The sequence below is a fragment of the Sciurus carolinensis genome, unplaced genomic scaffold (genome assembly GCF_902686445.1).
Source record: "Sciurus carolinensis unplaced genomic scaffold, mSciCar1.2, whole genome shotgun sequence".
Lineage (NCBI taxonomy): Eukaryota > Metazoa > Chordata > Mammalia > Rodentia > Sciuridae > Sciurus > Sciurus carolinensis.
The window spans coordinates 130,855-143,364 of NW_025920210.1; the positions used below are offsets into that span (position 1 = coordinate 130,855).

The following is a 12,510-nucleotide window of genomic DNA, read 5'->3' on the forward strand; positions in this document are numbered from 1 at the left end:
GGATTCCGCCATATTGGGATTCGTTCTTCCGCCCGGGAGGCTTCAGAGGCTCTGCCCGGCCTCTCTCGCCCTGTCATCCACACGCAGGGCCGAGCCTCCCCGGAAGCCGGATGTGGTGAGTGTGCGGCGGAGGTCTGGAACCGCGCGCCCGCTGTAGCGGGACCCGCCTTCGGGCGGAGGGTCCAGCAGCCTGCAGGCCGAGTCCTCCGGGCAGCCGGCCTCGGCTCCCTGTGACCGTGGATGGGCTGAGCGGCAGCCGGGACCCAGGGCTCCTGTCCCGCTCTGCGTGGCGACCTGGGCCGCGCTGGAGCCCTCTCTGTGCAGCTGTGCGTGGGCTGGGCAGCAGCTTGCACCCAGGGCTCCTGTCCCGCTCTGCGTGGCGACCTGGGCCGCGCTGGAGCCCTCTCTGTGCAGCTGTGCGTGGGCTGGGCAGCAGCTTGCACCCAGGGCTCCTGTCCGGCTCTGCGTGGCGACCTGGGCCGCGCTGGAGCCCTCTCTGTGCAGCTGTGCGTGGGCTGGGCAGCAGCTTGCACCCAGGGCTCCTGTCCCACTCTGCGTGGTGACCTCGGCCCCGCTGGAGCCCTCTCTGTGCAGCTCTGCGTGGGCTGGGCAGCAGCTTGCACCCAGGGCTCCTGTCCCACTCTGCGTGGCGACCTCGGCCCCGCTGGAGCCCTCTCTGTGCAGCTGTGCGTGGGCTGGGCAGCAACTTGCACCCAGGGCTCCTGTCCCACTCTGCGTGGCGACCTCGGCCCCGCTGGAGCCCCCTCAGGTGGATGTGTGCTCGCAGCCCCTTTTGTCTCCCTCTGTATCCTATGGGAGGACAGGATGAGGGAGAATCTTGACTTCGTGTGTGGGGTTCTTGTGTTAGAAAAACGGTGGTCTTCAGGGTTCCCTTCTTTCCCCCTGAGAGATCATTCTTCTCTCCTGAACTTGAAAATACTGCCAGTGGTATGTTTACTTTCCATATCTTTAAATTTGCATAATGACTTTGTTTCTTTACTCTCCTTTTGTAAAATTTGCCTGTTTTTTTTTTTTTTTTTTTCTTTCTTTCTTTTTTGTTTTTATTTTTGTTTTTGGTACTGGTGATTATTGAATTCGGCCCTTTACCACTGAGCCACATTCCTAGCCCCCTCCCTTTTTAATTATTTAAAATTTTTGAAAATTGTCCTGCTTTTTGTTGTTTGTTTTGTTTTGTTTTATTTTTGGGGGTTTTGTTTTTTGTTTTTGTTTTTGTTTTTTGAGTCTTAAGTTGCTTGGGGCCTTGCTGAGTTACTGAGGCTGGCCTGGAATTTGCAGTCTTCAACCTACTGAGTTGCTGGGGTTATAGGGGACACTGCTAGGCTACATTTTACTTTTAAATCTGTGAATCTTTTGTGTTATGATATAGGGAACCAAGTATTATTATTTTTTTCTTTTATTGGCCGTGCTGAGAAATGTTGAGGTATAACAGAAAGCTACCTTCCAGGACTTCTGAAATAACATTGGCTTCCAAATAAAATTCTCAGATGGATTAAATGCAAATTTGTTGTAAAGTAGGAGAGTAACTCTTAGGCCAGCAAGATTAAACTCTGCCACTGGATACAAGGGATCTGTTTGGAAATCAAAGCAATTGGTACCAAAGTGGGAAAATGTCTCAGAGGAAAATGTCACATTGCCCATCCCAACACTAGAAGATGGGCTGACTTATTGAGTTCTTCATGTGGAACTGAGGCAGGGGAAGGTGGAAGAGCAGTACCTGACCATTGAATGCATTGTTCTTCTAACTCAGCATTTTTTAATTGCAGGTAGAGTTGACTCTGGGTAGCTGGACGGAATTACTTATAATTGAAATAGACAACGATGTAAAATAATACATCAGAGAATATCACACATTGCAAAGATAAGCTTTATTTTATTTTAATTTCTTTGAAATTTTCAAGGATGTATAGGTGTATACTGGGATATAATATAAAATCTATTTCTTACCGTGGGCTGCCTTCCAAAAATGCCTTAAGCTCACATTTCTACTTACTTGTTTTCCCTATGAACCGCCTTCATTGTGTTGTCCCTTGTTTATAATACACACATCTACCTACTCAAAGGAAAGTGCTGGTCATGATGAGTCTCATTTCTTCCTATGCCTGTGTGTGTATTTGACATCTTCTTGTGTGTCCTGTGCTGCAGTAGCCCACTGTTTCACAGCCCCAGGCCTAGATTAAGATCTGAGCACCAGTGTACCTGCCCATAGTATTCCAGCAGAATTGGTGGGGTGGAATTACCATGAATTAAAAGTTGAAGATGTGTTGAATGAAGAGGAGACTAGGGTACCTGACAGTACAGGGGCAACTAAGGGCAATTCAGGTGTCCAACCAAAAGTGCTGGCTCCAACTACAGCAGGAACTTTTTGTTCTCCTATTCCAGAGCTTGCTATTTCATCAGTTTCTCCCCACCTCTCGCTGTGCCTCTCTTCTGGACATTAAACCTTTCCTCCCTCCTGCTTTGACCACTCATGTGTGGTTCACATGCAGCATTGGAACTCCAGGAATTGCAGGCTGGGATCTGAATCTCTCAGTCTATTCAGTACCTAGATACTGGCTCCTTGTCCTCACTTTGGGGTGTCAGACTGTCTCCAATCTCCTTCGCTTCCACATTCAGCTTTTCTGCTTGTCATATGGCCCTTAGTTTGGTGACTCAAGGTAGAGCTGTTGATCACTTTAGAACAGACATAAGAAGGCACTAAGCAGTTAAGAAGGAAATGTTGATAAAGCAGGGGTTAGAGTTTGCCTGTTTTTAAAAGTTTGGAGGGGGCACTTTCATGCTTTCTTATAAAACCACCTTTGTATAAATTGAAGTTGAATTTACATGACTCTTTTTCCTAGTGCAACAGTATATTACAGATTAAAACCATTCCTTGTCAATTTAATGATGTCTGGCTTTATCTTTCACAGGGGATTATTTTATCACCTGTTTACAGGTTGGGAGAAGAGACAATTGGATTGCTTTGAAAATGCAGAGGTTTCCTGATGTGGGTTGAGACTATGCTAACTATTGAAACTATTATGTTAATCATTCCATCCAGTTTCCACATTTCCAAAATCCCAGTTTGGCAGGACCAGAGGACTAGCTATGACCAGTGAATCACTTCCAAGCAAAGGATGAAAGTATCAGTGTCCAAGCTGGATTATGTCCCAATGTCATAGGCTGGGACCTTCTGCAAAACTGAGGCAAGGCCAGGGTCCCCTCCTTCAAAACCTGATTCTTGGGATCAAGTCAAGAAAGGTTTCAGACATGTCACTCAGAGTAACAGGCATGAGTTTATTAACAGGGAAAAAGTAACAGGGACACACTCAAGGGAGAGACTGGGTCCTCTCAGAGAGGAAAGGGACAACATACCTCTCCTTCCCTCCAGTTTTATTGGTGGTTCCAGGTAAGTTTCCAGAGAATCCCACCTTCCCAGGTTGACCTCTTGACTTTTGACTGAACAAGATGACAGCAGACTTTCAAATCCCCACTGCCATGATGGTTCTGGTCACTTTGGCCCATGCCGACCAGTTCTAATTGGCACCATTCTTACAGATTTTATGGTTAGGGGCAGTTATTTTTATCTCCCTGATTTCTGGGATGTGGTCTGTGTGTGGGTCAAAAAAACCTCCCCCTTCAGGGTAACTTGCATTCTTACAGCATTGGGAGGCCTGCATATAACAGGTAGTTTGCTGACAAATGTAGTAATATTCTGTCAACTTGAGCCAGGCAGGGCCACAGGTAAATTGCTTTGTAGAAAAGAAAGCATGGGGGTCAGTGGGCCCAGCTTATAGAATTATTCCCTTCACTTCATATTCCCACTGCTCATGTCTGTCTGTTCCCTATCAACACCACTACCAGCATGGGTTCCTCTGTCACTCTGGAAAGCACCATGCACCCCAAGTTGCTCTACCAGAGAAGTCAGTCCTCTGAAGCCACTGAGAAGGTCATTATTTTTTAATGGATACTAATTTGGTCAAGTCATGGTGGCCTTGTAATTGGTTCAGCTTTGCAGATCACGTGGAATAGAGCATGGAGACATGCTGACTTGAATTGACAAAAGTGTTTCACAGAGATTACCACAAAAACTTGCAGTGCAGTTTTTGATAACCAACATGTATATACCCTGGGGCTGAAAGTCAATACAGTGTTCCACATGGGTTGTTGGGGAAGAACATGGGCACGTAAAAGATGAAGAGAGTAATAATTGAGATGATCCAGGGCTCAGTGGAACTGGGGAAAGTTCCAGGGGTCTAGTTAGAAACAAAAGTATGGCCCTCAGTCTGCTCTGTTTTTTGGGTTTGCCCATGTCCAAGGAGCTCATCTGGTTCGTGATCTCTTGGATTTTCCCTTTGCAGGATATCGGAGGCAGTGTCTGTGGCTGTCCTCTCCCCGCGTCTCACTCTTGGTTCTTGCACACCTACTCTAGTCTACAGTCCCAGGGTCCCCTCCCTTTCTTCATTCCCCTGTGCATGGAGCTGCCTTTTGCCATTTCTCGAAAGCACTATGTGAGGACAGGTCCACTGGAGGCTTCATCATCTATGTGGGTTTTGGGAGGGCTTGCCTATCTTCACACTTGAGGGCTCCCCCAAAACTTAGAGAAAGCAAGCATTGGTGACCTACAGTCGCCATAAGCTAGACTGAGCTCTCCTAGAGCCTCTGGAGAGAGTGCAGTTGTGTTAACACTGATTGTTAACACAACTCATCCAGATGAACATCAGCCACTACCATGAGAGTGTAAGTTCCTATTACTTTAATTGTGTGTTTGTGATGATTTCTCTCAACAGCAGAAGGAAACGCAGCTTCTTTACAACTTAAATCTGTGTAACCAAATTTGCAGCATGCCAACGTAGCCAACATTAAGTGGTAGCTATCAAAGCTGTGCAAATCTTCTGGAAAACTTTCTTGTCAGCAGCAGCTTGACCAGGTGACATATTCAGCTTGGATGAATATGTGATTCTTTCCTCATTAGCAGCAATCTTTGCATGTAAGGTACATGGTGTGTCTTGTGGCTAGACATAGAATACTCTTTAAGTACTTCTGATAACTGATGCCTTAACAAATCTTTTCTAAAGCTAATTGGCATGTATTATTATCTGCGGTTAAACAACCCTGATTTATACATGGGGAAGACTCTTACTATCAGAAATTTTCTATTCTGAATTAGTTTTGGAGATGAGGTGATCTTTATAGCTCCTATCTCCTTTGTTGAGAACTAGACAGTTTGTTGGTTTTTCTGTCATCTCTTGTGTTGGGTAAATTTAGTTGTGTTAGACTTGGGGTCCTGTCCTTCCTTTTTCTGACTTGTAGAGGCTAGTGTCTGACTGAGATTTCTACCAATACCTTTGAGGAATCCAGGCTCTGGATAGTCCCTGAAGGTCCAGGTTGCATGCATCTCAGTGATCCACTGGCGGGGGGGGGACCTGACACCTCTTCCTCATGTGTCAGTTGCCATCAGCCACATTGATCTCCCTGTGAATGAGCTGAGTGAGCTCTCTTGAATTGGGGAAATACTTGTATCAGAAGAATTGAGGGTGAGGTTTAAATTGGTTGGGGCTGTGTCCCCGTGTAAGGGTCTGTCCTTGGAATCAGCAGCTGGGCTGAGGGGCAGAGCCAGGTCCATCAGAGGACCTGTGCACTCTAAAAGTGGCATTCAAACCCCAGGATAAGCCTTCCTTTCCTCTTAACTCCTCAAGGCTGGCAGCACCCTCTCAACTAGAAGTGAAGCTGGAATGGTTAGTAGAAGTCATGGTCCTGCTGCTGTAGCTGGTGCTGAGGCTGCACCTGATGTTACGTCTTCATACAGATCTTCAGTTTTTAAATTGGCACAACTGAAAACTTGCACTTAGGACTACGTGGCACACAGGGAAGAGGCACTTCTAGAAAGCACACGTATGCACATGCACATAGTATTTTAGAAATACTACTTTCTAATTTCTCCGTATTTTCTACTAACTACATGGTGTATCAACTAGCAGTTTCATACCCTTTGCAGAATTTTATGATACTTAACAGTTTTGTGAATTATTTTCAGACATAATTTCAGCATTTGCCCTCTTTTTACCAGGTTAGTGGACTTGAGAATGACAATTTGGGAACTTAAAACAAAAAACTTAGTTTCAGTCACCCAGATCATCATAGCATTTGCAAAGCCCACTAAACTCATAGGTAATAATATGACTATTCAGAGGATACCATCACTTGGTTCAGTTTAAGTTTGTTCACTAGTTAATGCGTCACTGTGCAGTGTCCTTTACAGGCAGCTCCCAAGTCAGTCAGTTCTAGGACTTCCAGCACGCCCTGTGAAGAGCTCTATGCATCTACCCGAATCCTCCAGCAAAATCACAGGAAATGGCTAAACAGAACAACAGCAGCAACAGCCAGTCCATGTGTGTTCACTGGGAATGGTTCTAGGGATGTATGAAGATGTAAAAGGCAGTGTAAATGCACAGTTGCTATCTTTTTTCTCTTAAGGGAGGTAGAAAGCAATAATATGAAACTACAAGAACAACATATTCTTCTTCCTACACCGTACAGAAACGTAACATATTTGCCAGGAGTGAAGGAAGGGGAGGGGGTGTGGGGGCAGGGAGAATAGTAGAATGAATCAGACATTATTACCCTATGTACACATGACTACCCGACCGTCACTTACGACCCACCACCCACCGGAAGAGTGAGAAATGGGACTCCTTTTGTGTATGACATATCAAAGTGCATTCTACTGTCATGTGTAACTAGTTAGAACACATTTTTAAAAAAGAATACAAAGAGGTTGGTGGCAGTGAAGCTGTAATGGGTTAAGAACACCATCCACGTGGTAAATCAGAAAAAAAGAAAGAAAGAGAAAAAATTCAAATTAAGAGAATAATGAATAAAAATAAGGTTAAGATGACAAAATTTATAAGTACATACCTTTTCCCTCTCAGCTCTTTCAAAAGGCAAAACACCAGGAAAAAATAGAAGACTCAACTACATTCAGATATTACACAGGAAACATTTCTACCTCCCTTAGGAAAAAAAAATAATACTTAGAGAAAAGTAGTATGAACAGTGATTATGTCAGTTTATTAGGTAATTCACACAAAATGGGCCAGTATCTAGAAACACAAACTAGACACAAAAAGAAAATAATGTGAAGAGACCTATCACAAATGAAGAGGTTATATCAGCGATAAATACCAGCTACACACCAAGAAAGTCTCATGTGCCTATAATTCACCGGAGAATGCTACCAAACACTTGGAGATATAAATAATCAGTTCTTCCCCAGAGCTCCAAAATGTGAATAGCAGAGTCACTTCCCATCTCATTTTGTGAGTCAGAACTGCAGGGATGCACAAAGTACAAAACCACCACAAAAAAGTTCAGAGTATATCTTAAAATGTAGACGCAGCTGGGCTCTGGCACACACACACCTGTAATTCTATTGACTGGGAAGGCTGAGGCGTGAGGATTGCAAGTTTGAGGCCAGCCTTGGCAGCTTAGTGAGACACTATCTCAAAAACATTAAGGACTGAGAATGTAGCTCTGTGGTAGACCTCCTTTGGGTTCAATCCCCAGAATGAAAGGGGTTGGGAAGAGGTAGAGAAGGAGAAAGAAAGGGAGTGGGAGAAGGGGTGAAAGAGAGAGGGAGAGAGAGAGAAATATGAAAATACTTCAAAAATATAAATAAGCAGAACCCATCAATATATAAAGATAAGTATGTGCTCTCACGTAGTTTGTTTATCCCTGGAATATAAGATGGATTAGTAGCCAAAAATCATTTAATATAATATAGCATATCAGTACAGTTTTTAAAACATCACCTCAATAGATGGAGACAACAGGCTGACAAAATCCAAAACCTTTCATGATGAAGATTCAATAATATGGGGACTACTCAGGCTGAAAATGGGCTCATAAGATCCCATAATTACTATTAGACTTTATGATAAAATTTATTTTCTAAGATTACAAAGAAGATAAACACATGCTATCTCATATATCTGTCCTTACTTGTACTGGAGGTAGTAGTCAGGACAAGTGGAAAAAGAATTCTAAGATACATAGATTGGAAGAAGAGGACTAGGATCACATATTTGCAGGTACATGATGTATTTAGAAAATTAGAGAGAAATTCACTAAAGAACTTAGAACTAATAAAAAGTTTTGCAAAGTAACAAGACATAATCAATGTATAATATCACTTGTTTCTATACACAAGTAAAGAACAACACAAAAATGAAGTTTGGGGAATAATTGCTATTATAATAATGAAAACAAAACACTGCTAACTTTTTAAAATACTTTTTTAGTTGTAGATGGACACAATACCATTGTTTTAAAGATTTTTACGTGGTGCTGAGGGTGGAACCCAGTGCTACATGTGCCAGGCAGGCACTCTACCGCTGAGCTACAACCACAGTCCAGGAGTAACTTTTAAAAGATGTGAAAACTTGAACTTGAGTAACAGAACCTAGACTTGTGCTGAGAACACCTGGCGTCCTCCCTGAGCCACCTCTTCTTGCCTCTGAGGACTTCTCTTCTGTAGAGGGAGGAGAGGCGTGCGTTCCCGTCCTGTGTGGTGTAAGCTGGCTCAGAGCGAGGTCTGCACACCTAAGTGTATCGCTACCTCCAGTTCTGTGGGCAGAAGAGCCAGGCCCACTAGGTGAAGGAATGGCATCCCATATCCCAGAGGTGCTGCCAGCTCCCCTCACCAACTGCCAATTACCTGTTTAAAGGATCCCCAGTAGATGCTTAAGAAAGCATGGTCCCAGATGTACAAAATCTGGCTCAGAAGCTCTGGAAATAGTGTGGTTGAGTTCAAGATGAAGATGATGATGGGGTAGGTCTTGAGCCTGCAAAGTGTGCAGTGTGAGTTCACTTTCTAGCTCTGTCCCTGCAGGGTCTTCTCATTACCTGACTGACACTCAGTTCACCCATGTGTAAGATGTGTGTGTTTATATTACTAGTGAATTCCACCGAATTCCCAGAGAAAGAGTTGTGAAGTGGGTGCTGAGCAGAGTTAGTATTTGTGGGATTTTTGTTGTTGTACTAGGGATCAGACCCAAGGCCTCATACATGCCAGGCAAACGCTCTACCACTGAACTACATTCTAACCCATCATACGATTTCTTGATGTCTCTTTGTCAAGAAAACTTTGAATCCCGTCCTGCAGTTCATAGCCTGCCTATGCCAGTGCCTGGCACTCCTGGTTTGAGTTTAGGGAGTTCATACAAGACCTCCCTTTCCAGGGACAGGGAGTTCTACAAGGCATATTGGGGTACTGGATGGTGGTTCTTTTTTGCTTTGAAACAAAGTAGTCCTTATGGAGTATGAGACAGGAGGCTCCATGACTAGGAATTCCATCCTAAAGAATATCTGAACATCTGCATCTGAATCCTCTCTCTAACAGCCCAGACCAGAGGCATAGGAGTCTCAGAAAGAAGAAGGTCTTGCTTTGAATGGACCAAATAATTACTGACAGTCCCACCCAATGTAATCAAGATTTGAGTGATACTCCAGAGGCTATCAAGCACGGGATGCTGCTTGGAAATTCTAGATCAACTTTGAGAAGGGCGATATGAGGTGGGCTGTGACCATTAGGGAAGGGCCTAGCAGGTATTGCTTATTCTTGGTACAGCGAGGGTGTGGCTGGGCTGGAGGGACAGATCCAATCTACATTGCCCCCTTTCACACTCCCATAACCTCACTCTGTCCTCTTTATTTCCAGAATTAAGCTCCCAAACCTTGTCTTCACCACATTGTTCTCTAGACCTAGTGGTGCTCCCTGTATCCTGGTGGTTCTTCCTAGTAATTCAGGAAGTTTGCCAGCATCTTTCTGGCTAACAAGAAAGGTAGAAAGTTGGATTTGTGGAAGTCAGCGAGTAGTACCAGGTCATGTGTTTTGTATGTGTTAGGCATCGTGGCTTTTTGACGAGTGTTAACTATTTTGCCACAATGAAGTCAAAACTGTTGTTTTTTGAGATCAGTTTCAGAAATTGCAGTCAATTCAGAACAAATATTGTTTTAGAAGATTTCACTTTGAACATGCTTTTCCTTTTATTCCCAGAGTTTTTTGTGAATTGTATGAGCTCAGGGAGATAATACAAATTTTTTCTCACTTAATGTCTGTAATCAGTTCTTGAAAATCATGATTGCTACAGCCAATAAGAGCCTATTTTTCCATTATTTAAAATGGGAAATTAAGCTCAATTGCTTTTACTTCTAGTTTCTTAAAACAATACAGTGGCAACACATAAGTGGTAGAATCATGATATAAAACTTTAGACATAGTTTTATGATTGCCAGACAGTTTCTTTGTTTGATTCCCATGGCCTCAGTGCCTGCAGTCTTGCTGAGGCCTATCTGGTTGATATTTATTATGCTTATGAAAACTCATAGGTGTGATTGTGAGGTTCTGTTGATTGTGTTTGGTATACCATTAAGTTATTTCTCCACTGCTTTACCAGTATGTTAAAAACATTGAATACTGTAAGGTTACACAGGTATCTGTTTGTTACATAATGTATCACCAAAATTTTTCTGGGCTTAAAAAAATGAAAACATTTCTTTGTTCATGATTCTATGCACCAGCATTTTGTACTGGATGCATCTGGGCAATTCTTTTGCTGGTGTTGACTGGAATCACAAATGAAGCATTAGTCATCTTGTCCCTTGACCGGCTGACTCCTTGAAGATGGCTTCACTCTTGTCTGCTGGTTTGTGCTGGCCTTGTGTATCCAAAGATTAGCTCCAGACTCCTTCACAAAATGTTAGGCAGGATTCCAAGAAGGCAAATTGCAATGGGCAAATTCTTTTCAAAAACTATTTTCACCACATTTATTAGTGTTCCATTGGCCAGAGCAATTGAAATGGTGAAGCGCAGGGTCACTGTGGAAAATGAAGATGCAGGGAGACACACGCTCGGGAGCCGTACTCAAAAGTGTTGGTCTGTCAATGCATGTTATTCCTGTGCAGTCTTGGGGCAAAAGTGTTAGGTCGTAAGATGCATGCTGTCTACAAAATTTAAATATGCAAAATCAAGAGATGTTCTAGTAGAAACACTAGTACAGAGTGCTACACATCCATCTGTATTGTCAGGAAAACAGTTAACACTGCCCAGGTTTCATTGTACAACTTAAATTTTAGCAATTACATAGTGTTTCTTCCTTCACTTTAGTTTCATTAAACAACCTTAAAATTTTACATTTTTTTCTTCATGTTAACATTATTACAAATCAGTGGCAAATAAGTATTTTCATTAACCTAAGGATAAATTATATTTTTAATCTCTACCAATTAATAGAATTGTTAGTGTTCCTTCAACAAAACATGTTCAACAATTCTCACGTATAAGGAACTATATCCATATGGGACACTTTCTTGTTGGTTTCTAGCTTTTTTTTTTCTTTTTTCTTTTCCACCAGCTCCTGTGTAGAGATCTTTGCACAGTAGAACCTAGGAGCAAGGCACACCAACTCTCATGATTCCCTCCATTCACCTTGTCTTCCAGCTGAAATTCCACAGTCCTCTCTGTGTCTCCTAGAACAAAGAAAATGAATACCATTGTGGTAAGTTATTTATTCCTCAGCTTGTTTTAGTGTATTTTAGGAACTTTTACTCCTTAATTCAAATGGGATTGGAATTAAATAAATCTAACAGAAGAGAAAAATGCACAAGCAAGATAAAGTTGGCATGTTGATAGAGCCAGGTTATAAAACCTTGGAGCAATCTGAGCTGCATGCAACTTGGTTTCTGGTCTTTCTGATTGGGTGGCCAAAAGACCTAGTTTATATGACTGGCATCGACACTAAGAAGAGAACATGCTAAGTTCTCCTGGCATATGTAGTCTAAAACAGAGGCTGCCAGACTGCAGACACACAGCATTCTGCCGTGTTAAGGAATCTAATGCTAAAACAAATCAGTTAAAACAGTTTTCTAGCGTTGCTAAAACAGTGTGGTCCCACAGAGCTTTTGGAAGACCTGGAATGTGTGGAGGATAGTCTGGTACAGGATCTTAAATAACTGTCCATACATTTCTACATTTTTTGTATGCTAGTCAAAACACAGAGTGTCCAAAGTTAATCTTTTCTGAAAAATATGTCTAGTGCTCATCTGCACTCTAATGTGCCCTCCTTAGTCTTAGTTCAGTTTTCAAACATTCTCCAGGAATTTAAATGGTAGTCACCTTCAAAACCGTTCTCGTCGTATCTGCCTTATTCAAGTCTTCTGTCTATCTGAAATTCCATGATATTCACCTTAAAGTTCTTTTGTTAATTTCTGTCATGAATTTACTCATACTTTTTTCTCTTTTTCCCTGAATTCTACTTTTTTCTCCTTAATAAAGATTATCCAGGTGTTTTGGCCTGTTCCCCACTCATCCCACTCTGCCCTTCTTGTCTGATTGATCTTGTGGTGTTAGAGGTACCAGGGTGCCTCAAGGAATCAGACACGTGCTCGGAAGTAGCTGGGCAAGGCAAACTTAACTTCTGCAGAGGGGTATGCTACTGAACACAGTCTGACAAG

The 12,510-nt window shown here is 42.8% G+C and overlaps 1 protein-coding gene across 7 annotated transcripts in view; it reads left to right on the plus strand.

The window, feature by feature from the left end:
- The first annotated feature begins 1 nt into the window (after position 1).
- LOC124975081 (zinc finger protein 39-like) overlaps positions 2 to 12,510 on the plus strand; it is a 53,065-nt gene continuing 40,556 nt past the window's right edge. For 3 of the 7 annotated variants that reach the window (XM_047537968.1, XM_047537966.1, XM_047537973.1), the window contains exons 1-2: positions 6 to 115; positions 11,412 to 11,555. Coding sequence is in view for 3 of the 7 variants with exons in the window: in XM_047537966.1 (XP_047393922.1) it covers positions 11,541 to 11,555 (15 nt within the window). In the remaining 4 variants the exon portion in view is untranslated. Of the gene's footprint in view, positions 116 to 11,411; positions 11,556 to 12,510 lie in introns of all 7 variants that reach the window. The other 4 variants (XM_047537967.1, XM_047537971.1, XM_047537969.1 and 1 more) reach the window with 4 other exon arrangements.